This window comes from Telopea speciosissima, chromosome 7, assembly GCF_018873765.1.
Source record: "Telopea speciosissima isolate NSW1024214 ecotype Mountain lineage chromosome 7, Tspe_v1, whole genome shotgun sequence".
NCBI classification, from domain to species: Eukaryota; Viridiplantae; Streptophyta; class Magnoliopsida; order Proteales; family Proteaceae; genus Telopea; species Telopea speciosissima.
In genome coordinates this window covers 67,727,286-67,754,596 of record NC_057922.1, presented here as the reverse complement: position 1 = coordinate 67,754,596, position 27,311 = coordinate 67,727,286, and the positions used below count along the sequence as shown (strand labels likewise).

Genomic DNA, 27,311 nt, shown 5'->3' with positions numbered 1-27,311 from the left:
ATTGGGAACCACAACCATAGAGACATCTGGACTGATTTTCAAGCACAGATAGATTGGATGGAAGACATTTCTTTGTATAAAATGGCTTTGGGAGTTGAGTTATTTTCTCTACTACTGGATATTAAATCTGCTCTTTAAGTTATTCTCTGCAGCGTCTGGGAAGGGTCATATTGTATGCAGTCTTATCCCTACTTTCACAGAGAGGCTGTTTCTAGACTCGTGATCACTTGATCACAATAGAACAACTTTTACCGTTGCACCAAGGCCTACCCTCAAGTTTTTTTTTTTTTTTTTTTTTTTTTTTGTTATCACTAAAAAAATATCTGAGTTATTTTACACCCTTTGCTCAAATCAGCGGGGACTGGATCCCGATTCCGAGGTTCTAAACCCTGCTTGGGCAGGCATGGGAACGCAAGAAGAGGAACTTTGGAAGAGAATGCCGCTTCTGTTTGTTTTGTGCGACAGTAAAATGCATTAAGACTCTGGTGTTGAAATTGCTAACCAGGTGCAAGTTTATACCGTAGGCACAGGAGACACTATTTTTGGTAACTCTATTGATGATTAGGTTTCCTTACCAGAGAGGAAATCATTAAAAAATATTCAAAAAGGCTTGAATTCCAAACCCATATTATCTTATGTGAGAGATTTTACCAAAAAATAGTAAACCTACATGGCTTGAGACCAACTGACCAAACAGTTGTTCCCATTTTATTTGCTTTTGCCATAAACCATGAAGGTTGTTACTTAAGTAGGTATAAGATATTAATGGAAATGGGGAAAACGAACCACTTCTCACCATTGTTAAGGTGATGTATGAGTCAGGGTCCCTTTATGGGGTTCGGAAATCCATGGAAACCCAAGTTCCCTAGTAGAATCAATGAGCTCCATGCATGTTTTTCACAGGACAGGTTGGGTTATAGATGTGAATTGAAACATTAATAGAGCATGAAAATGTTACTGAAATGCTCTTTGCTCTAACCCACCTTTTCGTCGTCATCCTTGGACGTGCTCATATGTTCTTATACCATTACAGTAATTTTTCTAGTCAGTTGACTTGGAAGTTTCTATCACGGTATAGGGTGGACCTTGGTGCACGGTAAGGTTGCTCCATTGTGACCAAGTGGCCAAGGGTTTGAGTCTTAGAAAACAGCTTCTCTGCGAAGCAGCGTAAGACTGCATACATTATGATTCTCCCTAGACCCCGCAGTGGCGGGAGCCTCATGCACTGAGTACGCCCTTTCTTTCTAGTGGCAGCTAATTGAAGGTCAATAGTTCTACACTTCAACATTTTTTTTTTTGGGGGGGGGGGTAATTCTACACTTACATTGGGTATCAATCACCTCAACCATCTGGGTCATAGACATTTCTGTTTGTGATACTATCATCGACCCAACCTTGCAACCTCTGCCCAAACCACCCAGCAAACTCCTATAACCTCTGCACTCAAATTAAGTTCAAAACAATAACAGGGTTCAAGAATTCAGGATTATTGTGAAACTTTTAAACTGCGAATAGGCTGTGAACAATTTCAACAACCTGGACCTACGAGTTTAAGCAGTGTATTATACTTATCAAAAAACAAGTCTAAGCAGTGTCATTAAACTGCATCATACACTTCTCATGTAGCCATGATCAAGCAGTCAGAGAGACATGGAGGGTATCAATATTTTTATGTCAACCACGCTCAGGAATACTAAAACAGAAGAATATTGCATGTTACCTTTAAAGAACAACTAGCAGGACTATACACACAAGCAATATTGCATCATAGTTTTCTTTTAAGATCTTGATCATCCATCACCACCTCAAATGCAAAGCTCTGAACACCAAGAGATGCAGCCAAAACATGACAAAACAGTGCAAAGCTGTGTTAGAGTGACTGCACACTGATCATTTATCCTGGAACAAGCCTTGATGAGGCACATGCAACAACAGCAATCGGCCAGCCTGTCACAACAGTTTAAAGCTGCCTTGATTAGTATGTCCGCAGGTTCAGAAGAGTCACCTTCTACAGATCCTAGAGGAATGTTCCCAGCTGTTGCATTCAAGTTGCCAAAACCCAAACCCAAGCTCTGAAGCAGAATTACTTTGCAGCCTTTGGATTCTAGCGAACTCTGAAGGTCAACTTTGTTCGAGTCCTTGATGACATGGATTTTAAAGAATCAGCAGAAGGTTAGGCAGAAAATTTCTGGAATCAGAGAGAGAATATTGGCAACCAAACAGACTGTAAATGAAGAATCTCTGCTATTATTATAGAGAATAAAGGAAAAAGTATAACAGATAAAAACATTGGCAACCAAAGAGACTCTAAACGATGAAATAAGAAAGAGCTGGGCAACCGAGCTGGAGATATCATAATCATACTGTAACATATACTTGGGCAGTTTCTGCTGCCCCAAGGGGGTCTTAAAAGATTGCAAGATGAACTCCAAAGCAAATAACGAATAAAAGTTACATCCAAGGTTTTAAGTATCTTTCGGTATAAGTCGATAAGGTACCAATACGATACCTAAAAAAATTTGGTTTTAATACACGTAAGGAACCTTTTTATACATGCTATATTTTACATATTACTTATTTATAATGTTGTATGCCAAAAATTGTATTTTGCATATAGCCTAAGCATTTTCATACGTATCTTTAGTGTATCTTGTGCCTCTCCGATACGACATGATTTATCTCTTAAAATCACCCTTCCGATACGATACCCGATACCAATACTTTAAACCTTAGTTACATCCCCCATCCATATGCTAATTATTCAAGAGCAAATATAAATATTACCTCAATATTATGAAATACCCACCCCTATTTTTAATTCCTTTTTCTATTTTCTAAAATTTATTCATTAAAAAATAGTATAAATTACATATGCAGACAAACACTTCAATATGTATGCAAACATGGTTTTAATAGGCAAATTACCTAAAAAGAACAAGGCACACTGCACACAAGACACTTTCATAATGAAAATAATTGCTTACTACTGGTTAGAAGCTAAACACATCAGCATGCAACTAGATTATCCATTCAGGTCTACGGTTTTACTAAAACACCAATTATTAAAAAGTATACAGTACTCTGAGACTTTCAATGTAAGAATTTAAAATATAAATTCAGTCGAAGATAAAAAAAAAAAAAAAATAAAGGGAAAATTATGTTTTCCACTTCAGTAGTTTGAATCTATTATGTCTATCATCCCTAAAACTTCATCTATTTCAAAAACCTCCTTTGTATTTTGAAAAAATCTTACAATCGTACCCTTACCGTCAGACTAGAACAATTAAATGATGATGTCATCGTCTAATTTTAATTTAAATATCTATAATACCCTTAATGGGGTAAAATGACACTAATGCCCTTTTCTTCTTCTAAAAGTGTAAATACCCAATACCACCGCCACCCACCATTGCCGCAGCCACCACTAATACCCTTTGCTGATTCGATGAGGGAGGGAATCCGGTGAGGGGCCTAGTGTTCTGGGGCAAGGGCTGGAGAAGGAAATTAAAGGGTTTTAAAAAACCCAATTCAGAGAGCACAAATTTAAAGTTTCAAGAACGAAAATGGAATTTCAGAGAAGAGAAGAGAATTGAAGGAAGGTAGGATACAGAAGAAGAGAAGAAGACGATAAGAGAAAATTAGAAAAAGAAAGGGGGAGATGATATCTGAGTGAGTTACAGCTAATTCTTTGTGAAGGATGTAATTGAAGAGCATGGAACCCCTTTGGGCCTGTACGATCTGGAGACCGTTAAGCATTAGGTACAGGATATCTTGAATTGAGCATCTCCGCGCACGCTCTTCTATCCATTTCTTTGCTTCTGCCAAGTAGATCGCTTCGTTTCTCATCATCCCACTCCCCCGTATGCTTCCATCTCCACCTGCTTCCCCAATTCTCTCTCTCTCTCTCTCTCTCTGATATTTTGCCCCCCTCACCAGGCATCTCCTTCCGGGACGGGGTAGATGTGGCAGTGGGACAAAGAATGGAGCGAGCCAACACCGAGATATTGGAAACGATCCCAACAAAGTAGAAAAGAATGAGCAGTCCGAGAACCCAAGGCATTAAGATAAATCCAATAACGAAGGTCATGGTACCACAGAGCATCAAAGCGAGCGAAATCCCAAGAAGCAAAGAAGCGAACCAGCAGCCAATGACCCCCCACTCGACCGCCTTAAGCTCCTCTTACAATCAGAGGTGGCGATCATGTTTTCAAACCCTAAATGGGTTTTTGCTATTTCACGATTTGGGGAAGGAGAGGGAATATTCCCTCTCTCATTCTTGATTCTTTTAAATACAAAAAAGGTTTTTTCTTTAAGTATTAAGAAAGGGTAAAATTATCATTTTTGTTCTAAAACTAACAGAGTTAACACTCAAGGGTACGGACGTAATAAATTAATTTATAAGAGTGATAATCGTAATAGATTCAAACTACAGGGATGGTAAACGTAATTTTCCCTAAAAAAAACAGAACCTTCAATCATGATATTTTATATTATGAAGAAAACTAAAATTATTGTGTTAACATCAAATGCAGATAGAAATCATATGCATTGTTATTTCCAATAAATAGCTATATACCTATGGTCAGCACAAGCCAATGAAGCACCAATGTGTAGCTTATCAAACCAGAAACAATATGCCATCAAAAAAAAAAATAAAATTCACAAACAATAATATTTTATGGAGCAGAACCCAAGTAGTAAATAGAAAACTTTCTATCTTATCTATCTATTCAAGATTCATTTGCAAACCCCACCCCTTAGTGGGTAATATTGTTAGCGATGGGGAAAGGCAGACACAAATTTTGCATCCCCTTGCGGGATCGTGCAATACAGGTTCAAACAAATACAAACAAGACGGATTTAGGGTTACCTTAAAACCCACAAGTGTAGGTTCTCCGAAGGACTGCAACAATTGAACAGGCTACTTTCACGGGCAACGAAGATCAATGGAGAAGATCATAGGAATCCCCAAATAGTCTATTCCAAGGGGAGTCGATGGATTGAGAAGAGGCCGAGGATAGTTTGCTTATAATGTTGAAAGTACTGATGGCCATCGTCTGAGGTTACACTCCAACCAATATGGTAGATAGCAGCACCAAAGGCAAGCTTACCCACTAAGTCACAACTGGAGCCATTGAAAGTGGTCATGTCGACCAAAACCCATTGTCTATCAAAGGGCAAGATCCTTCTCCTTTGAGGCCAGTATTGACCAAGAAGCCCTTTCCAAATCGAAGAGGAAAAGGGACAAACCAAGAAGAGACCATCCACATCTTCGGGGGCGTTCCAACAAAGGCAGCATTTGGGGGACATCGAAATTTGCCACTGAATAAAGAAGAACTGTGTTGGAAGACAGTGGGAGAGGGCCCTCTTGACAGTGAAACTGTGGCAAGGAGTGTCTCTTGAACTAGACCGACTTGCACAAGGTATTTGGGGGGCCCCGAGCCCTGATGAGGACCCAAGCAAACTTGGAGCTGAAAATGCCTAAGGAAGGGAACTGAATAACCAAATTGCTACTACTTCTAGGCCTTTGGCTGATGGCTAGTAACTTAGTAGAGCATCCCAAACAACCGACAAGGGGGAAAGGAGAAGGTGAAGGAGGACACCATCGTGCCATTGTGGAGGAGGATATCTGAGACAAAGGCCAGCCTGTCGAATCCAGAACTGTATCTAGCTGACTAGCTCGATCACCGACTATGTGAACGAGAATCCCCAGGGGGTGCAAATGATCCAAACAAAGGCGAGGGGCAACACCATCGTCAATCAGCCTATTTTCACTAAGAAAAATGAAAATAAATATAAAAATAACTCCAAAAAAATAGGGAAAGTACCCTTGAAGTGTGGAAGTGACCTAGTTCACTGTATGGACCCCTTACGTGGCTAGAATTTGTTGTTGGAATCCACCAAAATCTGCTCCAAGTGTGGTTGCTCCAAATGGCAAAATAGGTGAACCAAGGGTATTTGGGGAATTTTAAAAAAATATACGAGAGGGGTATGAGGGAGTTTCAAGTTGTATTTGAAAGAGGGAGACAAGGGCTCCCTTGAATGATATTTTTTCTCTTCTAAGGCCTCCATTTGAGGGGGTTTTATAGCCTTAAAGGCTGTTTGATGAAATGTCCCAAAGCCCCCTAGGGCCAGGGCATGTGCATAGGCTGACTTGGGTCTAGGCTTGCACGGCGCGCAAGGCGTGTACGTGTGCCGCACGACGCACCTATAGGTCGTGGGCACGACACGCAAAGGGGGAGGGGGATGCGGACGTGGCCGTACGACACTGCAGGGGATGGCTTGTCTTGGGCTAGGCCATGGTCTAGCTGGGCCAGGTTCAGGTAAGCCCAAGTTGACTCGGGTTGGCCCAGATATATTTTTTATTTGTTATTACAGATTCCTTTTTAAAGACCAGGAATTAAAACGTTGATTTCTCCCAATCCGTGGGGCCGATTTAGAGGTGCCACATATCATTGAGAAGGTCTCAGCAAGCACTTTCCATCCGTATGGCGGTCATGACCAGATTCTACTGAAAAGTGGTACGAAAAATAGAGGAATCCACATAAATGCTGTTTCGCATTGATCAAGGTCCAAAGGATACCGAATTCTCATGAAATTTGACGTGCAAGCTTAGTATGACCAAATAAGGTAATCCAAAGGATTTTGGGCCAAATCGAGTGGTTCGGATACCGAGAAAAGGGTCAAGGGCAAAACAGTCATTTTGCAATTAAATAAGTACCAAAACGATGTCGGATTTGAAAAAGTTTACTTAAATGTTATAATAGCCATATGAGACAAAATAAAGAGTTTTGGCTAAAACCAGGGTGGTTCAAATATTGAGAAAAATACTAGGGGCAAAATGGTTATTAAAGCCCCTAGGTGTTGGATTCGGGTGAAATCTTACCCAGGGGTTCAAATGGTTAAATAAAGCTATCCTAGGTGTCTTGGCCCTATTTGGGACAGTCTAAGTACAAAAGTAGGGTAGGGATGAAGTGGTAATTTTTGCCATCAATCACCCACGCGAGCTAGCTCGGCCTGGATCATCACGCTGGGACGATCTTCCAAAGTGTCAAAATGCAGTGTCTACAAGTGGCATGGTCAGGTTCAACATAAGAGGGGTATAAGGCCATGGTCGTTGATTCTGTGGGCAATTATTAGGGTATTTTGCAGGCCAGAAATAAGTGTGTTCAAGTATGCTGTTCCCATTGAACTAAATCTCAGTTTCGACAGGTACTGAGACCAAACCTAAAATCTATACTGGTTCGTACTAGGTTTCAACCATATTTTCTATAGTTTCGGTAGTTTTGACCTTAGGTTTCAACCATAATTCCAGAGTGAGGAACCTAAGTTTTGACAGTTTAGACAATATTTCTAGAGTTCGGAACCTAGGATTTGACAGTTTTGACCATTTTTTACTGTAAGAGTGAGGAACCTAGTTTTGAGTTTGGCTCAGAAAAATACCAGGTTTCGACCCTATTTCAGTCAAAATCTGACATATTTTCGGCCAGGGTCGAAACCAACCTTGAAACCAAGATTTAGAACCTTGGCTGTCGCTATTCATGTCATCCTGAATAGAATCAAAGATAAACTTCTACACTAAGCTTCTTCTTGTACAAAATTTAAAGAGATAGGGCTATCAAGACACATGTGAATCCTATTTTGTGCATCTTTGATTGCAGTGGATTCTGCCTTTGGCCTTTCCTTAGATTCTGTTTTGTTTATCCCTTTATAATATAGCCAGGCCTCTTTTTCCAGTTCAAGTTTTGATTTCTACCAAAAAAAAAGTCTTCACATAAATAACATGTTGCTTACGTCCAATAAATTCTAGTTAAAAAATAATAGTTTTATGAGTATATAATTTTCATGCATATGTCTCCAGATGCATTTATGTTCCCAAAGTTGCCGAAATGAAAATGGCTCAAGAAATATATATACTTGTGATATTGGTACATAATCCATGCTTGGAGGAATTAATTCAACCATCATAGAAAGGCATTTCATACAAACTTCTACTCTAACTCAGACTGCAACACCTAACATTTAAAGGCTTAAATACATAACAAGTAAATTATAGTCACTTCACAAATTTTATGTAACATTTTAAATAGGAAAATGTAAGGAATATCTAACAGAGAATATACTATTCACTGTTCTCTTGCCGCACATAAGGGAATTTAAGGTTAGTATTCCATCAGCATTGAAAATTTTAAAATAGATGCAGTTACCATTTTTTTTTTAATAATTTTACTAGAGTGCATACCTCTTGTATCCCAAATGATTTGGATGCCTGTTTCCCATTATCAATCTGAAGTAAGACCAAACATGTATATTCAGATGGAACACTAGTTTGTATGCTCATTTTTGCTACCTGTGAGACAAAAAGGAAAGAGCTCTAAAAATGTTGCAAACGCATTTTTTTTCTTTTTGGTGAATAAAAAATGTATTACCAAAGAAAGCCTGAGGTGGGCAAGAAAGAAATACAAGGGAAAGCTGGGGGGGGGGGGGAGAAACAAGCCACAAGCCCTCGGGGGGGGGGGGGGCTGTAAAATGGTACAATCAAGGTCCCAGGCTCTAACAATATGCCTATTCCTAGGGGAATCCAACAAGGATTCGAGGGTAAGAAAGCTCAATTTCGTAGAAACGTCAAAGGAGATGGACTTCCAAATCAAGTCGAAAGATCTAGAACTGGTAGACCATCTCCGAAGGTTTCTCTCCATCCAGATATGGTATAGTGTAGCTCCAAATACTAGCTTCTCAATGGTGTCGCAAATAGAGCCTCCTGGGAAGGATCTGATCATCCAAAGCCACTCTCTATCAAAGGGTAGGGGTCTTCTGCTGCGGGGCCAAATGAACAGAAAGGCTTTTTCTAGATGGTTTGGGAGAAGGGGCAAGTAAAGAAAAGATGGTCGATGTCTTCATAACCAGACCAGCACAAGATACAGGTGGGGGGGGGGGGGGGGCAGGGATTTTGCGGTGGATGAGAAAGGATTGGGTGGGAAGGCAATGGTTGAGGGTTCGCCAAACTAGAAAACTATGGCGGGGGATGTGACCTTTGAACCAAACCAGTTTGAGCTAGGGGACAGGGGGGCTTGGGGGGGACAAAATTCTAAGCAGAGCTGAAGCTAAAGAGGCCAATAGAGGAGGGGAGCCAAGTGATTTTGTCAACAATGGAGGGGGAGGGGGAGGGGGAGGGTGGGGGGACCAAGAGCCAAGGGAGATGATGGAAGAGAGGGCACATCCTTAGGGATGCCGGAGGAATAGATAGCCCTGGAGCCAAAATGGTTGTAGAGAACTCCAAGGGGGTGCCATGGATCATGCCAAATGGAGGTAGAGGAACCATCAGCAATGGAGAAGAAGATGGTTCACTGGGCAGTGTGGCGCAGGTGAAGAATCTTGCGCCAGATGTAGGAGGAATCGGGGTGGATGGGAACTGTTTGAGTTAAAATAAAACTGCAAGCGTACGGGTCAATCGTAGCTACAGGTCGAACACAAGGAGATATACGCTACTCTATTTACCTAATCTTAAAGTAATGCAAAGTGAACCAAATTAATTAAATTACTAAATTAATTGTAATTAAACTACCAGATCCTAACTCACAAGCATCTAACAAATTACGCATCTACAGGATTAAGTTGGCGTCCTAACACATGAACATCTAACCTATCAAACTAACGCAATTTGGGAGTAATTAAAAATAAAATCCTATACTACCAAGTTGGAAGTAATAAAAATGCAGCCACACATCCACATCCACATCCACATAAACAAAATAACCACATAAACTAAGTAACCATATAAGAAAAATAAAAGAAATAGAGGGAGAAGAAGAAGAAGGAGAAGGAGAGAATGAGATTGAGAGTTTAGAGAATGCAAACCTAGATGTGCTTGAACCGGATTAATTGAAGAAGCTTGAATGAATACTTGCATGAACTTACCATGGCTTCCTTTTCTAAATCTCCAAGTCTTGTCATCAACATAGGGGCTTAGACTAGGAAGCTTAAAACTAAAACTATTACAACCATATTGAAGACATTGAAGCAAACTAAATCTATTACAACCATTAAACTACTCTTATGAAAGCAAAACTAAGAACTTAAAAGAACTAATTTATGAAATCAAAACTAAGAACTACAGCCAAAAATAGGAAAAGAAGAGAAATTTTCACTAAGTGAATGAACTAAATACTGAAATAAAACTAAACTAAAACTAATTAAAAAAAACTGAACAAGAACTAACTTGTTACAACCCAAAGGGCAAGGGGTATTTATAGGGGGAAGGGAGAAGAGAGAAGAGGGAAGTGTAGGAGAAATATTCCCTAAGAAAAGAGAATATTCTCTTCTCCTTCCTCCTTTACGTTGCTTGACTCCCAAGAAAAAAAAAGAAAAAATAGAAAGAGGGAGAGAAGAGAATATTGTTTACATAAACCTTCTATTTCTAGAAAAGCAAATTTCTAATTCTAACTTGTGCTTCCTTTTCTTTGTAGATATCTTCTCCAAACAATAAAATCAAAGCATCTTTGATTTTTCAACCTTCCATAGAGGAGAAAATATCTTTCAAAATAAATCTATCCCAAGTGAAGTTTCAGGAGTGCCCTTGAAAAGTTGGAGGAGAGAGAGAGAGAGTGATGACTAGGATTCCACTCATAATTAATGAAATGCCAAATCTGTCCTTCAAAAAACGTGGAGCATGGGGTGGTTATATAGGCCTCACCATTGTGTTCCTTGTGAAAAATCACCCAAAATAGACCCAAATTTCGTCCAATTTGGAGTTGGGGAGCCCAAGATATCTCAAGTTGAAGTTGGACTGTCTAGAGCCCTCCAAATGGAATCTTTCGGGTACAGGAAAGTAACTTCTGGTAATTGCGTTAAGGCCCCTTGAATCGGAACTTCCGCTTTACTTTGTCCCCGATCGACTGTCAATAATTACAAATAAACCCCTACAGACCATTTTCGCATGTCGTTACGAAAACGGCCGTAACTTCTTCGTTTCAACTCGGAATCAAGTGCCGTTTGAACTGTTGCGAAGCTGACTCGATGGGCTACGCATCTAAGCCATTAACACCTCTGAACTGCTTAAAAACATTTCCTTAACATCATCTCCTCCATTTTCACAAGAATTCACCTAAAACCTGAAAAGCACAAGAAAACACCGAGTAACTCTGTCCAATGTGGTAAAATGTATGTTTTATGCCCTAAGATTTCACACATAAATGTGCTCATCAGGAACGGTCCAGATGGAATTATTTTTGAGAAGGTGGGAGTAAACCCATTGGACTCATATAGAATCATGCTTCGAAGAGATTTTCCAGATTAGCTTTAGGATGCCCGTAGTATTGGAGTCCTGAATGCGCCTAATCCCCAGACCTCCCTCAGCTTTGGGGAGACAGATAGATTTCCAACTGATAGGGTGACGGAATTTGGAAGTTTCCTTTCCCTTCCAAAGGAATGCGCAGAAGAGTCTTTCCATAGCTAAGGAGGTGGCTTTTGGAATGGCAAAAACTCCGCACCAGTAGATGTAGGAGGATTGGAGGACCGATCTAATGCATTCAAGTCTGCCCGCATAAGAGAGAAGCTTGGCTTTCCAAAGTTGGAGGTGCAGTGGTGGCTGGAGAGCCTGGCAGGGATGAGAGGGAGGCCAAGTTATTTGATTGGAAGAGTGCCAAGGGAGAAGCCAGTCAAGTGGAGCAGATTGGCTTTAGCATCATCAGGGATCCCCGAGAGGAAGAGTTTGGATTTGAGGAGGTTGATACGAAGCCCTGAAAGGTGTTCGAAGAGATGGAGGTAGGACATGATGTTAGAGATGGAGGAAGGGGAGGCTTTGGAGAAGATCACCAAGTCATCAGCAAAGGCCAGATGGGTGAGATTGATGTGCTTCCATTTGGGAAGGGGGGAGATAAGGTGAAGGTCAGTGTTGGCTTGAAGGCTCCTAGAGAGGACTTCAAGGGCCAGGGAGAAAAGGAAAGGGGAAGGGCAGCCTTGATGGATTCCAGCTTTCGCGTGGAAGAACCTCGCGGGGGAACCGTTAATAATAACCGAGAAGGAAGGGGAGGAGATGCAAGCTAGAATCCACCTAATGAAAGGCGGAGGGAAGCCCATTAGAGACATCACATCACCAATAAAGTCCCAGCGAAGGGAGTCGAAAGCTTTGTGAAGGTCAATCTTCATCAGGGCAGCCGGCGAGTGGGATTTCCTATCGAAACCTCTAACGATTTCAAAGCAGAGGATGATATTATCTGCGATGCTTCTGCCAGAGATGAAGGCTGACTGGTTCGGGCTCACTAAGGAGGGGATGATGAGCTGGATCCTATTGGCTAGGATCTTTGCAATGAACTTGTAAAGAAACTCGCAAAGGGAGATAGGCCTGAAATCAGAGAGAGAGGAAGTGATGAGCACATTTATGTGTGAAATCTTAGGGCATAAAACATATATTTTACCACATTGGACAGAGTTACTCGGTGCTTTCTTGTGCTTTTTAGGTTTTAGGTGAATCTTGTGAAAATAGAGAAGATGATGCTAAAAAAATGTTTTTTAAGCTGTTTAAAGGTGTTAATGGCTTGAATGTGTAGCCCATTGAGTCAGCTTCGTAACGGTTCAAACGGCACTTGATTCCGAGTTGAAACGAAGAAGTTACGGCCGTTTCCGTAATGAAGCGCGAAAATGGTCTATAGGGGTTTATTTGCAATTATTGACAGTCGGCCAGAGACAAAATGAAGCGAAAGTTCGGATTCTAGGGGCCTTAACGCAATAACCAGAAGTTATATTTCCTGTACCCGAAAGATTCCATTTGGAGGGCTCTGGACAGTCCAACTTCAACTTGAGATATCTTGGGCTCCCCAACTCCGAATTGGATGAAATTTGGGTCTATTTTGTGTGATTTTTCGCAAGGAACATAATGGTGAGACCTATATAAGCACCCCATGCTCCACGTTTTTTGAAGGACAGAATGGATATTTTATTTATTCTTGAAGGAATTCTAGTCATCACCCTTACTCTCTCTCTCCTCCAACTTCTCAAGGGCACTTCTGGAATTCTACTTGGGATAGATTTATATTTTCTCATCTATGGAAGGTTGAAAAATCAAAGATGCTTTGAGTTTATTGCTTGGAGAAGATATCTACAAAGAAAAGGAAGCACTTGTTAGAATTGGAAGTTTATTTTTCTAGAAATAGAAGGTTTATGTAAACAATCTTCTCTTCTTCTTCTTTCTATTTTTTTCTTTTTTCTTAGGATTCAAGGCATTGTAAAAGAGGAAAGAGAAGAGAATATTCTCTTTTCTTAGGGAATATTTCTCCTACACTTCCATCTTCTCTCTTCTCCTCTCTTCCACCTATAAATACCCCCTACCTCTCTTGTAAAAATTGGCTCCTTCACTTAGTGAAATTTCTTCTCTTCTTCTCCTTCTAATTTGTGATTTTTGGCTTTTCTAAGTTCTAGTTTGCTTTTATAATTTTTAGTTAATGCTTATAATAGGTTTAGTTTATGCTTTAATTTCAATTTAAGTCTTCAATTGGGTTGTAATTTCTTAATTCTAGTTTAGGTTTTAAGCCTTCTAGTCTAAGTTCTTAAGTTGATGACAAGACTTGAAGATTTAGAAGAGGAGGCCATGGTAAGTTTATGCAAGTATTCAAGCTTTTCATTTACATTCATGCAAGCACATCCAGGTTTTACTATCTAAACTCTCAATCTCATTCTCCATCTCCTCTATCTCTCTCTATCTTCTTCTTCTTCCCCCTCTATTTCTTTTATTTTAATTTTATATGGTTGTGGTTTATGGATGCATTTTTATTCCCTTATTTCTTTTTATGTGGTTAGTATGTGTGGCTGCATTTTTATTCCTTTCAATTCGCTTTAGTTTGATAGGTTAGATGCTCATGTGTTAGGACGCCGATTTAATCCCTTAATTTTGTTAGATGCTTATGAGTTAGGATGCATTGATTTTCGTTAGTTTAATTAGTTTAATTTAACACTTTAATTTGGTTCATTTTGCATTACTTTTAAGTTAGTTAAATAGAGTGGCGTATATCTCTTCGTGTTCGACCCGTAGCTACGATTGACCCGTACGCTTGCGGTTTTATTTTAACTCAAACAGGAAGCACCATCTTTTTTAGGGATGAGGCAGAGGAAGGTCTGATTGATCTGAGCCAGCTTGTTGGGGTTGAAGAAGAAATTACGAACAACAGTGATGAGCTCAGCTTTGATGTGGTCCCAGCAGCTCAAGAAGAATCCCATGCTAAAGCCGTCAGGGCCGGGGGCCTTGTTGGATTTATGGGAGAGGATAGCTTTGGAGATCTCACCGTCCGAGGGAATGGTGAGAAGGGAGCTAGCGAGAGAGGGGGGGACAAATTTATTTATGAGATCAAGGGGGATGGGAGAAAGAGGGAGGAGGGAGGGGTTGAATAGGGAGGAGAAGGAGACTGCCTCAGACTTGATGTCAGAGACAGAAGAAAGATGGGAGCCATCATTAGCAATGAGCACGGTGATGGAGTTGGAGTTGAGTTTGGCTTTGAGAGAGCAGTGAAAATATGCTGAGTTGGAGTCGCCCAGCTCCAGCCAACGAATGCAGGATTTCTGGCGGAGGAAGTTTTCTTCTTGAGAGGAAAGGGAGGCAAGGGATTCAGAGAGCTTTTTCTCTTCCTCTGCCAAGAAAGAGTTGAGAGGGTCAGCTTGGAGGCGGGATTGGATGCAGGAGAGCTCATTTCGGCAATCAGAAACACGGGAATTGATGTTGCCAAAAGTGGAGGAGTTCCAGGCTTTGAGTGCTGATTTGGTGAGGCGGAGTTTTTTGGCAAAGGAAATGAGAGGGAGGGAGGGACAAAAGACAGGAGAGCTCCAAGCTTTGAGGATGGTGGGGAGGTATAGGGGGTGGGAGGTCCACATGTCAAAGAATTTGAAAGGTTTGGGGCCAAAGGAGGAGTATTGTTGGATGTGGAGGAGGCAGGGGTAGTGGTCTGAAAGACCTTGGAGGGGAAAAGGAGCATGGGAATGGGGAAAAGAAGAGAGCCAGGCTCTATTGATGAGGAGCCGGTCAAGCTTGCAGGCGAGCCGGTCAGGACTTGCGCGACGATTGTGCCAAGTAAGAGGGGATCCGGACCAAAGAAGGTCGTCAATAACCGCTTCCTCGATGCAATCGTTAAAAGCAGAGACGGCGAGAGAGTCGAGAGGACGGCCTCTAATTTTTTTCATGTTGGAATCTGACAACATTAAAGTCTCCCCCACACCCCCCAAGAGCTGAACCCGACCCTGGAATTGAGGAGGAGAAGATCGTCACAAAAAGGGGAGCGATCGGCAGCCCTGTTGAAGGCATAGACTATAGAGAGGAAGAAGGAGGGAGGGGAGTTGGGGAGGGAGATGGAAAGGTGAAGAGTTGGGGGGAGGAGTGGGAGATGGAGAAATGGACTTTGGATGGGTCCCAAAGAAGCCAGATGCGACCGTTGGGCGAATGGTCGTAGTTGGATAGGAAAGACCAAGATGGGGCGATTGCAGTCGCAATGCGGGGGGCATTCTCAATGAGAACCCGGGTTTCAAGGAGGGTACAAAAAGATGAGTTGGAGGATTTAATGAGATTCTTAATTTCATGGTGTTTTGCCAGGGAATTAAGGCCCCATACATTCCAAATAAATCCAGAAGACATAGGGAACTAAAGGGGGGGGGGGTAGCGAGTTCCTAGGCGGGGCACTTCGATACCTCTTGCGAAAATAAGAGATGGTGGGGCGGTAGCGGGCAATAATTGGAGCAGCAAAAGGGCAAGGGATCCCTAAGGTGGGAACAAGAGGGGAGGGGAGGAGGATCTGGCAAGACCCAAGAAGGGGTGGGGGAGGGGGGAGGGGAGGGGAGGGGAGGCTGCCAAGGACCAAGGAGAGAGGGGAGAGTGCAGTCGGCAACAGGGGTACATAGCTGGGTCAATTGGTTGGGAAGCGGGTTAGAAGAATGGTTCATTGGTCGGGTAACCAGAAGGGTATCGGGTCGGGTTGAAGGAGCAGACGGGTTGATGGATTGAGGAGGGGTGATGGGTCGAGAGGGGTTAACGTTAAGGGGCAAAAGCAGGTTGTGGGCATTAAGGAGGTGAGGAGGGGGGGGGTAAAATGGGTAAATTGTAAGTGAAGTAGGATGGAAGGGGTTTGAAAGGTGGTGGGGCCAAGGATTGAGGGGTGGAAGAGGGAATAGGGGAAAAGGTGGGGACACGTGGCAAGAGAGGAAAGGTGGAGGGGTGGGGGTTGTTGGGAAATGACAAAGTGTCGCAAGGGTCAAAAGGAAAGGGATTTGAAAAGGGGGGAAGGGCTTCGTTCACTTTACCATTTAGCAGGGACAAGCCTCTGTCAAGAGAGAGACTTCTGGAGGCAGATCGCGAGTCACAGGTAGCGAAGACAGCAGCAGTGCCAGGGGAAGCCAAAGGGGGCAGAGCCCAAAACCTAGATAACATAGAGCTCAAAGGAGTTCTAGCAGGAGCTTCAGGGCCATCGTCAGTCACAGATGCCAAAATGGTGCAAGTAGCGTTGTGAGACAATGATTCAGTTGCCAGGTTCATCGTCTGTAGGTGGCAAAGCGATTTGACGAGATTGAGGGATCCATCCGAGGTAGGCCGAGGATCGAAGTAGATGTCTGACTAGCTGGCATAGGCAGAGTGGCAGTGACGATGCAGGAAGACAGAGTCATCGCAGGCGCTGGAAAAGAGGGGTCTTCCTTGCGTGCAAGCGAAGAGGAGCTCAACTGAGCACGGCGGCGATTCCTATTGGAGCGGCGGCGAGATTTCAGTCGACCCCTGCTGGGAGATCTGGAGGGGCCAAAGGCCAGCGGGGGGAGCAGGAGAGCATCTGAAGCAGCCGGAGGTACAGGGAGACCCATCGAAGCCGGAGGAGGCGATGTGTGACTTGGTGCTGTTGGAGCCAAAGGAGATAGCAGGTTTGCAGGGGGAACCGAGGGATCAACAAGAATTTCAGGGCTAGCCTCTGGTAGGGGATTCTTTCCGGAGCAGCTCTTGGAGTAGTGACAAAAAACATGGCAGTGGATACAATGAGGAGGAAGCCAGTCATATTTGATGGGCTGTTCGAAATTGAAGCCGTCGTCGTCTACAATTGAGATGGAGGAGGGGGGTGGGTGATCGGCCGAGATGTCGATACAGAGACGAGCGAAGGACAACCTGTCCATCTTGAGAGTGTGCGCGTCAGTGTAAAGAGGATGACCCACAACTGAGCCAATTTTGCTAAGGCTTTCTTGGCTCTAGAAGTGAAAAGGAAGGCCAGGGAGGGAGATCCACAAGGGAATTGTGCTGTGGTCGACCTTGTGGAGAAGGATGTAGGGCTTCCATTGTCTGAGAAAGATGGGTTTGTTGCCTACAAGCCAAGGAGCACCATTTAGAGAGCGAGCCAAAATGTCGTCTGAGAAGAATTTGAAAATGAATACGCCACAGTCAAGAAGGAAAATGTCCAGGGAGCCCTCTACTCTCCACTGCTTGGAGAGGGAAGACCCAACGGTGTTGAAAGAGGGCCTGGAGCCGAGAAAATGTCCGACAAGGCAAGATTGCCACTTGGAGATCTCAGGGGACAGAATTTCGTTGGGGCAAAGAGGAAAGGTGTTGCCATTTTCAGAAGAGGGTTTGACGAAGTGGAGGGCATGGCCAGAGCAGGGGGGTGGAGGATGTGCTGGAGAGCAGGGAGGCCCAGGATTTTGAGCCGGCAGGTGTGGTGGAGGCGGTGACAACAGGGGGGGAGGTGGAGGGGGAGGGTGGGGTGGTGGAGGAGATGACAGCCGGGATGGGTGGAGGGGTGGTGTAGGAGCAAGCGAGAGGGGGGGAGGGGGCGCGGGCGGTGGAGGGAAGGGAAGCGGGTGGCGGCAGGTTCATGCTTCCATCATCGTCAACCTTCACCTAGGAGAAACCTTGACCTGTATCATCGTCAACTTTTGCATCACTTTTTTTTACGCAACTAAATATCAACAAGTAGTATGTTACTGTGGAGGTTAGTGACATTTTGTTGCAAACACATTCACCAATCATTCTTTTGAAAACCACAGCACACAGGATTACCAGACGAGATGGCTCAAGAACAGGGCCAAGAACAGTTCAATCTAAGTTCTGACACAGATTTGTGTGCCATGACTAATCAGCAGTTCAACCAGATGATCTGGTTTGTTAACAAGAAGCTAACACCAAATATTTTATTCTCTTTTAACTTATGATGCTATATAGCATCAGAAAATTACCATTTCTTAAAAATGAATAAAAGAAAAAGCAGCCCCCTTCCCGCCCGCTATCTGTTTAACACCACAGAAATAAAGAGTATTTCTGTGACAAAATTTTATATGCAGATGAGATGCTACAGCCAAGGGGATCCATGTCTACATCATCCGCTCTTCAACTGCCATTTAATGGAAGGTCCTTGCCACATGGAAAAATGGATCTATGGAAGCCACTTCTCCAGTGTCAATTTTGTTCAAATGGTAGGACTCTGGCTCCACTAGCTACAAAAGGTGATGAGGACATCACTCAAGGATTTATGCAGCCACAAGTCACTTCAATATGGCTAGATGACCAGCATTATGTGTTGTTCTTTTATTATTTTGTTGTATTTTTATTTGGGGCCAGAACTGTTATGTACTAATGTTGTAAGGGAGTTATTGCTGCCTTGTTGGAGAAGCAGTTATTAGGGAGTTATTTTGATGTAGATCCCACGACTGACCAGAAGAAGAAGAAGAACCAAGGCCCATCGAACCAGCTCCAGATGGACCAGAACTGGACCAGATCGAGCCACGCCAGCAGGTTTTCTAGAAGTGCCAAGAAAAAGAGGCCAAAACACTGTTCACGTGTACAGTGTCACAGCCCATATTTGCCTTGTGTGGGGATGCTTTTTAGAAGATCTTGTGGGCCTATCAACTGGAGAAAGCTTCTATCCTAATGCTGCCATAGTTTAGTTTCTATTTTCATATTTAGAAATTAGGCTTAAGTTTCTAATTTGGTTGTCTTTGCATGTTTAGAAAGCTGAGTTATAAAGCCTTTAATAGTCTCTATTTCCATTAGTTTCTATTTTCCAAACAGTTGCTAAGTTTTACTTTCTATTTTTGTAGCCTAGCCGCAGTCTATAAAAAGGCAAATATTGTAATTGACTGACACAGAATTAATGAATGAAGTTTTGAGGCATTCTTGCACTCGATTATGAGAGTAAAACCCCTGTTCAACAGCTGGGACAGCTGTGGGTGAGAGACCCAGGGCTGAGAAAGCCCATCCCCTACCCCCTTTTTCCTATCTTCTCCTTTCTACTCCTCCCTTCCCTGCTCGATTTTCCTTACTGCTACTGCCATTCTAAGATTGCTGCAAGTGCTGTGAAGACCTCCGGAAGATCAGAATCGAGTCCAGATCTATTTCTGTTGCATCAATTCAACGGGAGAATTGATTACCCTGCGGCTCTGCTGTTCTGTCCAGGTATTGCTGCAGACTTCTGGTCAGTTCTGCCCCCAGTTCCTGCTGCAACTTCAAGGGTGCATATCTCCATATTCCTCCATCGAAATCTACTGTGTTTTGGAGCATAGATCCACACCACTAACCACCTCACTCGATCCCAGTTCTGGCCTATTCTATTGGCTGGATTGTTCTACAGTACCAACATTCTATATTCATCCCCAACTCATATCTCCACTTCTGTCCATCGGAACTGAACCAAACTTTCAACAAAGATTCTCCTCATTGCCTACTCCACTTGATCAACCTTAGAGCCCATTCTCACTGCTGCTGATTTTTCTAGTATTTGTTACCTTCCATTTTGGTGTTTACCTCCTAAATCTGATTTGCTTCCATTATTGATGGTATGCTGCAACTATAAACGATCCTACTATAGAGTGGTTCTTAATTGAAACCCTCCTACATTATATTTCCCATTTTTTTTCTTTTCATTTTGGGTTTAAAAAGACTGTATTTGGAGGTGGAAGATAAGAAGCAAGGAAGGAATGAAAGCATAAGTGATTCAATGCAATTCTTAGAGTGAATCCAAGATGGTGTGAAGCCAAGACGATATTCGTTCTTGTCTATCTTTTTCCTTCTTCTATCCACTCCTCACTTTCAAACTCTATATTTACAGCAAACAATCCTTATTTGATCCCTACAATTGATGAGGACATCACTCAGGGATTTATGCAGCCACATGTCACTTCATTATGGCTAGATAACCAGCATTATTTCTTTTTATTATTTTGTTGTATTTTTATTTGGGCCCAGAACTGTTATGTATTAATGTTGTAAGGGAGTTATTGTTGGAGAAGTAGTTATTAGGGAGTAGTTATTGCTGGAAAAGTAGTTACTAGGGAGATATTTCCATCTTTTTTAAAAGACTGTATTTGGAGATGGAAGATACGGAAGGAAGGAATGAAAGCATGTGCGAAATTCTTGGAGTGAAGCTAAGATGGTGTGAAGCCAAGATGATCTTTCTTGTCTATATTTTTTCTTTTCTTCTTCTATCCACTCCTCTCTTTCAAACTCTATATCTACAGCAAAACATTTCTGTTCGAACCACCAAATCCATTGTTGGTTGTTCTATCATAGTGTTAACAGCCCTATGAACTGAATGCTTGACTGATCAAAATAGATCACCCAGGCCCTTTATTTATAATAAATTGAATTACAACTAATCAAAGTAAAAATAGGAATGCTGCCTCAGTCCTAATCCTATTAGGAATTCCTAATACAACTAGGAATACCAAAAATAGAACTTGGCTGAGGGAAGAACAAATAAAAAAGAGGAAACTAAAGACATAAAATAACTTAAAACAATAAAGACTACATTACCCCTATCGGGTAAAGTAGCCCATCCCAACACTCCCCCTCAAGTTGGAGCAAAGATGTCGATCATGCCCAACTTGATTAGATTGGGATGAAACAATTTCCCAGACAATCCCTTGGTGAAGATATCAGCAAGTTGATCAGCAGATGTCACAAAGGGAATACAAATCAGCCCATCTTCTAACTTTTCTTTGATGAAATGCCTATCCACCTCAACATGCTTGGTACGATCATGCTGTACTGGGTTGTGTGCGATGCTGATCGCAGCCTTATTGTCGCAGTACAACATTATAGGAAGACGAATAGGAACACCAAGATCTTGTAGCAAACCTTTAAGCCAGAGTAACTCACAAATACCTTGTGCCATAGCCCGAAACTCAGCCTCAGCACTAGAACGAACAACTACATTTTACTTTTTACTACGCCATGTAACAAGATTTCCACCTACAAAGGAGCAATACCCAGAAATAGACTTGCGATCCGCAGAACCAGCCCCATCAGCATCAGTGTATGCTTCTATCCGTAGGTGACCATGTGCAGACAGAAGAATTCCTTTTCCAAGAGCGAACTTCAAATAGTGCATGATACGAAGGACAACCTCCATATGAGAAGAGTAGGGATCATGCATAAACTGGCTCACAGTACACACGGCGACAACAATGTCAGGACGAGTGTGTGAGAGATAAATCAGCTTCCCTACAAGTCTTTGGTACCGGCCTTTATCAACAGGCTCAACCTCTTTTTCCTTGAGTCGAACAGTAGGGTCCATAGGAGTATCTGAAGGATGACAGCCTAACAATCCAGTTTCAGCCAATAAGTCTAGGACATACTTCCTTTGGGAGAGAAAAATGCCTTTAGCAGATTTGGCCACTTCAATCCCAAGAAAATACCGTAGTTTCCCTAGATCTTTAATCTCAAATTCTTGACCAAGGAAGGTCTTCAACCGTCTGATCTCATCACCATCATTGCCAGTAACCACTATATCATCAACGTAGACTATAAGAACAGTGAGTTTTTCACCAGCCCTCTTTATAAAGAGTGTGTGATCAGCATTACTCTGTTTATAGCCCACAGAAATCATGGCCTTGTGGAACCGGCCAAACCATGCTCGCGGTGATTGCTTCAGCCCATATAATGCACGCCTCAGCCTACACACTTTTCTTTGGTTTTTGTCGCAAGAGAACCCTGGTGGAATGTCCATATACACCTCCTCATCCAGTGCTCCATTTAAGAAGGCATTTTTTACATCTAGCTGTTGCAAATCCCATCCAAGGTTGACTGAACAAGATAATAACACACGAACAGTATTTAACTTTGCAACAGGTGCAAAAATTTCTTGGTAATCAATGCCGTATGTCTGAGTGAACCCCTTAGCCACGAGTCGTGCCTTATACCTACCCACAGTGCCATCCACCTTCTGTTTTACCACAAACACCCATTTACATCCAACGGTTTTCTTCCCAGGTGAAAGAACCACAATCTCCCATGTGTTATTTTTCTTCAAGGCTTCATTTCTTCCATCATAGCTGCTTTCCACTTTCCATCTGATAGAGCTTCCTGCCAATTGTTAGGAATACGAATAGAAGAAAGAGAGGAAACAAACGCACGAAAGGATGGGGAAAGGGAGTCATAAGAAACAACATGAGATATAGGATGCTGAGTGCAAGTCTTGACACCTTTCTGAAGAGCAATAGGTAATTCAGGAGAAAGAACATTATCAGATAGAGAGGCAGGTTCTGGATCTGGGTTTGGCAATTGGATGGGTACTGGAGCAACAGTTGATTGAACCTGCTTATGTTTCCTTGCATAGGTCTTCACAGTACTATCATCAATCCTCCATTGAAATTCACTAATAGTCCTTTGGATAGGAGTCTGGACCAGGGTAGACTGCTCCCCCTGAATAGAGATAGTCTCCCCCTGTATAGGAACCTCTCCCCTGGACTCAGGGGGAGTACTAGGGGCAAGCCGAATTGGTTCAGACTCGTGGTAAGCAGACTGTAGTGGAGGTGGAGAGTCAATAGTCAACACATCTTCACTAACACTCTCCCCCTGAAGAGGTGGGGACACATAATATGGAACACTTTCATGAAAGACAACATCCCTGCTGACAAATGTCCGGTGGGATGGAGGGTAATAACACTTGTACCCTTTCTATGCAGCAGAGTAACCCAAGAAAATGCAGCGGAGACTACGGGGTTCAAGTTTACCTGGGGACCTTGCATCCCTGGCATAACAAACGCAGCCAAATACCTTAGGTGGGACTATAAAGGAAGAAGAGCCAAGTAATAGCTCAATAGGGGCTTTAGAATTAAGAACTCGACTGGGCAGCCTATTAATTAAATAGGCTGTAGTAAGGACAGCATCCCCCCAATAAAGGGAAGGGACATTGCGAGCAAATAGAAGAGCTCTAGCCACCTCCAAGAGGTGGCGGTTTTTTCTCTCAGCCACACCATTTTAGGCTGGAGTGTCGACACAGCTGGTCTGATGGAGGATTCCATGGGTAGCAAGGTATTTTTGGAACTGACTTTCCATATACTCTGTCCCACTGTCACTCCTCAAAATTTGAAGAGTGGCATTAAATTGGGTCTTAACCAACTGATGAAAGTGCTGAAAACATGAAAAAACTTAATTTTTTGAGTGCATAAGGTAGACCCAAGGGAACCTAGAATAGCAGTCAATAAAAGTGACATACCACCGATGTCCAGAAAGGGAAGCTTTCCTACTAGGACCCCATACATCACTATGAACAACATGAAATAAGGAAGATGATCTTTTATTAGAAATAGGGTAATTTGAGCGTGTCTGATTAGCCAAGACACAAGGCTCACAAAAAAAGTCTTCCTTAGTACAATCTTTAACTAATGCTGGAAATAAAGTTGATAAAGTACTTAAAGGGGGATGGCCTAGCCTAGAGTGCCATCTATGTAATTCAGAAGGGAAAGATGCAGAAGGTAAAGCCTGGGTAGGTGTAGGATCTCCATCAAGCAGGTATAATCCGCCATACATTTTACCCGATCCAATCGTCTTCCCCGAGTCCAGTTCCTGAAGAACATAGTGAATGGGAAAAAAAGTCACTTTACAATTCATGGAGTTGGTGATACTGCTAATGGAAAGGAGGTTAGTTGTAAATTTCGGAATATGCAACACATATGACAGTGTAAGGGAAGGAGAACAACCAATGGATCCTTTCCCTGAGATAGAGGAGAGGGACCCATCAGCAACTTTGATTTTATCCTTACCAGAAGTAGGAGAATATATATTAAAAAGGCTGGAAGAACCTGTCATGTGATCAGTAGCCCCGGAGTCTATGATCCATGGAGTGGAAACTACTGATGCACAATGACCAGCAAAGGAAATACCTGTACGGGCAAAGAAGGAACCTGAATTGGCAGCAGACGTAGTAGATGCAGTGGATGTGTTCAACATACGACGTAGAGCTTGGAGTTCTACCTGGGAGAAACCGATGTCAGCAGTGGGAGTTGGAGCTACACTTTCAGTGTGATTGGCTTTGTTTTTAGATTTAGCACGACCAAGTTTGGCCTCAAAATCAGCAGGCTTCCCATGTAATCTCCAACACTGAGCCTTAGTGTGATATGGTTTGTGATAATGCTCACACTTCACAAGCTCTTTGGTAGTAGTAGTAGCAGCAACACTGTCAGAAGAAGTAATAGGAGTGGAGCCAGCAGTCTGTAAGGCTGATCTCTCAACTTTGGGAGTAATCATCATGTCAGCCCTTCGTGTCTCTTCACTGTGAACATAAGAAAAGGTCTCCTCTAAAGTGGGAAAAGGAACTCTACCAAGGACTTGCACCCGAATAGGGTCATAATCATCATTGAGGCCAGCCAGGAAATCATAGACCCGAAACTGATCAACATAAGAATGATAAGTAGTAATGTCAACAGTAGTAGTAGGTTGAAACCGAGCATAATGATCCAATTGCTGCCATAAACACTTGAGAGCAGCATAGTATTTAGTGACAGACATCTCCTTCTGAGTAGTATTTTGGAGTGTCTTCCTGATTTCATAAACCTGAGCACCACTTCCTGATCGACCATAAGTTCCCTTGACAGCAGTCCATATCTGAGTAGCAGTGTCAAGGAGGAGATATTGACTGGAAAGGTCAGTGGTCATAGAATTCAAAACAAACAATATCACCATAGCATCATTGGCAGCCCATTTAGTACGAGCAGCACCATCTTCAGTAGGTTGTTTGGTGGTGCCAGTAAGTCCCCTACCAGCCACGGTCAAGGATAATGATCTGGCCCAAATTAAGTAATTCGTACCATCAAGTTTAATGGCAGCAGCATAGGGAAGAAAGTCATTCCTAGTATGACCATCTCCTCCAGAAGTAGCAATAGTCATCTCTGAGTCACCCATAATTCAGCCAAGCAGAAAAAAATCAGTTCTTCAAAAAAAACTTGAATCGAGTGTGAAAGATGGGTTTTGAGATTGCAGAATTTTCAACCGTCAGAATGGGCTGAAACTTAGGTCGAGTTTCCCTCTAATAGTAGGGAAGATATCCTCCAAAAAATAGCTCCTTCTGATGAGCCAATAAAAAGCCCTAAATCTGTCAAAATTTAGGAAAAAAATCTGATTGCAGAAAAATTGTAGGGTTGAATCAGAATTGGTTTTGATCCAGATCTGCAGTCTTCATACAAGGAATGGTGTAGACCAATAAGAGCAGGAACCAATCTCCATAAAAGCAGAAATCAAACTTCAGTTGAAAGGATAGCTCGATCTCCAAGGATGGAGGAAACCTGCCGGCAGATTTAGGTCACACCAATGACACCACTATTCTTCGATCTTCAATGAGGTGATATTGAGGGCAGCAGCTAAACTTGCATTAGATCACCTCATAGTTGCTGCCCTGATGGAGAGAAAGAGGTCGAGAGTGGTGGAGAAGAAAAAACACTGAAACCGAGAGGGGGAAGAACCAGAAAACCAGAAAACTGAGAAAGGCTGCTCTTAGATCAGAGTTGGCTCTGATACCATGTTAACAGCCCTATGAACTGAATGCTTGAATGATCAAAATAGATCATCCAGGCCCTTTATTTATAATAAATTGAATTACAACTAATCAAAGTAAAAATAGGAATGCTGCCTCAGTCCTAATCCTATTAGGAATTCCTAATACAACTAGGAATACCAAAAATAGAACTCGGCTGAGGGAAGAACAAATAAAAAAGAGGAAACTAAAGACATAAAATAACTTAAAACAATAAAGACTACATTACCCCTATTGGGTAAAGTAGCCCATCTCAACACATAGTTCTCCCAATCTCCATTTTCATTTCCTACGAGCATTCCATTTGTTCATTCAACTACAACAGCCTATTAACCCCAATAAATCATACTTGTGGCTAGAATTGGACTGGTTTGTGGTTTGATGTGGATTCCCAAACTTGTCCTACAACAAATTTGCTTTCAGAGCCAGGTTAGTACAGCTTGTACGTGGATCACCAAGGACGAGCTTCAGTGCCTTAAACCTGATTTATTAGAAAGATACCAAAGCCTATTTTCGCCGGAGGTGAATTCTTCCTTCCGGGGAGAATGATGAGGACATCACTCAATGATTTATGCAGCCACATGTCACTTCATTATGGCTAGATGACCAGCATTATGTGTAGTTCTTTTTATTATTTTTTTGCATTTTTATTTGGGGCCAGAACTGTTATATACTAATGTTGTAAAGGGTTATTGCTGGAGAAGTAGTTGTTGAAGTATTAGCATTAGGGGCAGTTTGGTATTTCTCTTTATTTATTGTCGGTTCTTGAGTTTTTTGTAATGTTGTTTAGTTGTAGGGGCATTATTGTCCTTCTCTTAATGCTTCTTTTATTATAATTATATAAGAGGGACAGACCTGCGGTAGAACATTCTGTTCTAGCCACAAGTTCTCTCCCACCTTTGAGACTTGCATGCCTCTTCTCCTCTCTTCTTCTTTCTCTGGTTATTCTAATCTGGTTATAAGATTCTGATGTTCTAACATGGTAACAGAGCTTTTATAATCAGATTAGAGTACCTTCCACGATTTTCACTTGTGGTATGCAGCCACCTATTGCTACTTTTACTATGAGTTAAAACCACTCATTTCACTATTAATGGAGTGTTTTATCCCTGCCTACACTAACGGTGATTGCTGATTTGAAGATTACATCGTCTACAGCCAAGGACTGCAAAAATCGATTCCAGGCAAAACCCTGAAAATATCGATCTCCTTTGTATGGCTGTTTTTGGAGTTATGCTGGTTGAAGGTTGTGGTGCTATGGTTCTTAGTTACTAAGTGCAATCGATTGCACTTCAGATTTCCTGCCTATGCTGCATAACTGAAGTTGGTGATATTCTTCCCAAAACCCTGATTTCGATCTCCCCTTGGCCTGTCCCTTCAAGGTTTGTCTTCTGGCTGTGCTGCTGATTTGTTGCTTCTTGCCCTTGTTGAAGACTCAAATATTACTTTGAGACTTTCTCTCCTATGGCACGATTGAATTCAATTCACTTTCTTATTTCTGTGACTGTAAGCTTCGATTGGCCTTTGTTTCAGCTAGACATTAAAAATGCCTTCCTCTAT

General features: G+C 42.3%; 1 protein-coding gene across 3 annotated transcripts in view; it reads right to left on the bottom strand.

Moving 5' to 3' along the window:
* Positions 1 to 1,632: 1,632 nt before the first annotated feature.
* Positions 1,633 to 27,311, bottom strand: part of LOC122669657 (inter alpha-trypsin inhibitor, heavy chain 4-like) — a 59,161-nt gene continuing 33,482 nt past the window's right edge. For 2 of the 3 annotated variants that reach the window (XM_043866476.1, XM_043866474.1), the window contains 3 exons: positions 8,243 to 8,350; positions 1,811 to 2,138; positions 1,633 to 1,744 (listed from right to left, as the gene is read on the bottom strand). In XM_043866476.1, coding sequence (XP_043722411.1) covers positions 1,734 to 1,744; positions 1,811 to 2,138; positions 8,243 to 8,350 — 447 coding nt within the window. In that variant the 3' untranslated portion in view covers positions 1,633 to 1,733. The remainder of the gene's footprint in view (positions 1,745 to 1,810; positions 2,139 to 8,242; positions 8,351 to 27,311) is intronic. The other variant, XM_043866475.1, reaches the window with a different exon arrangement.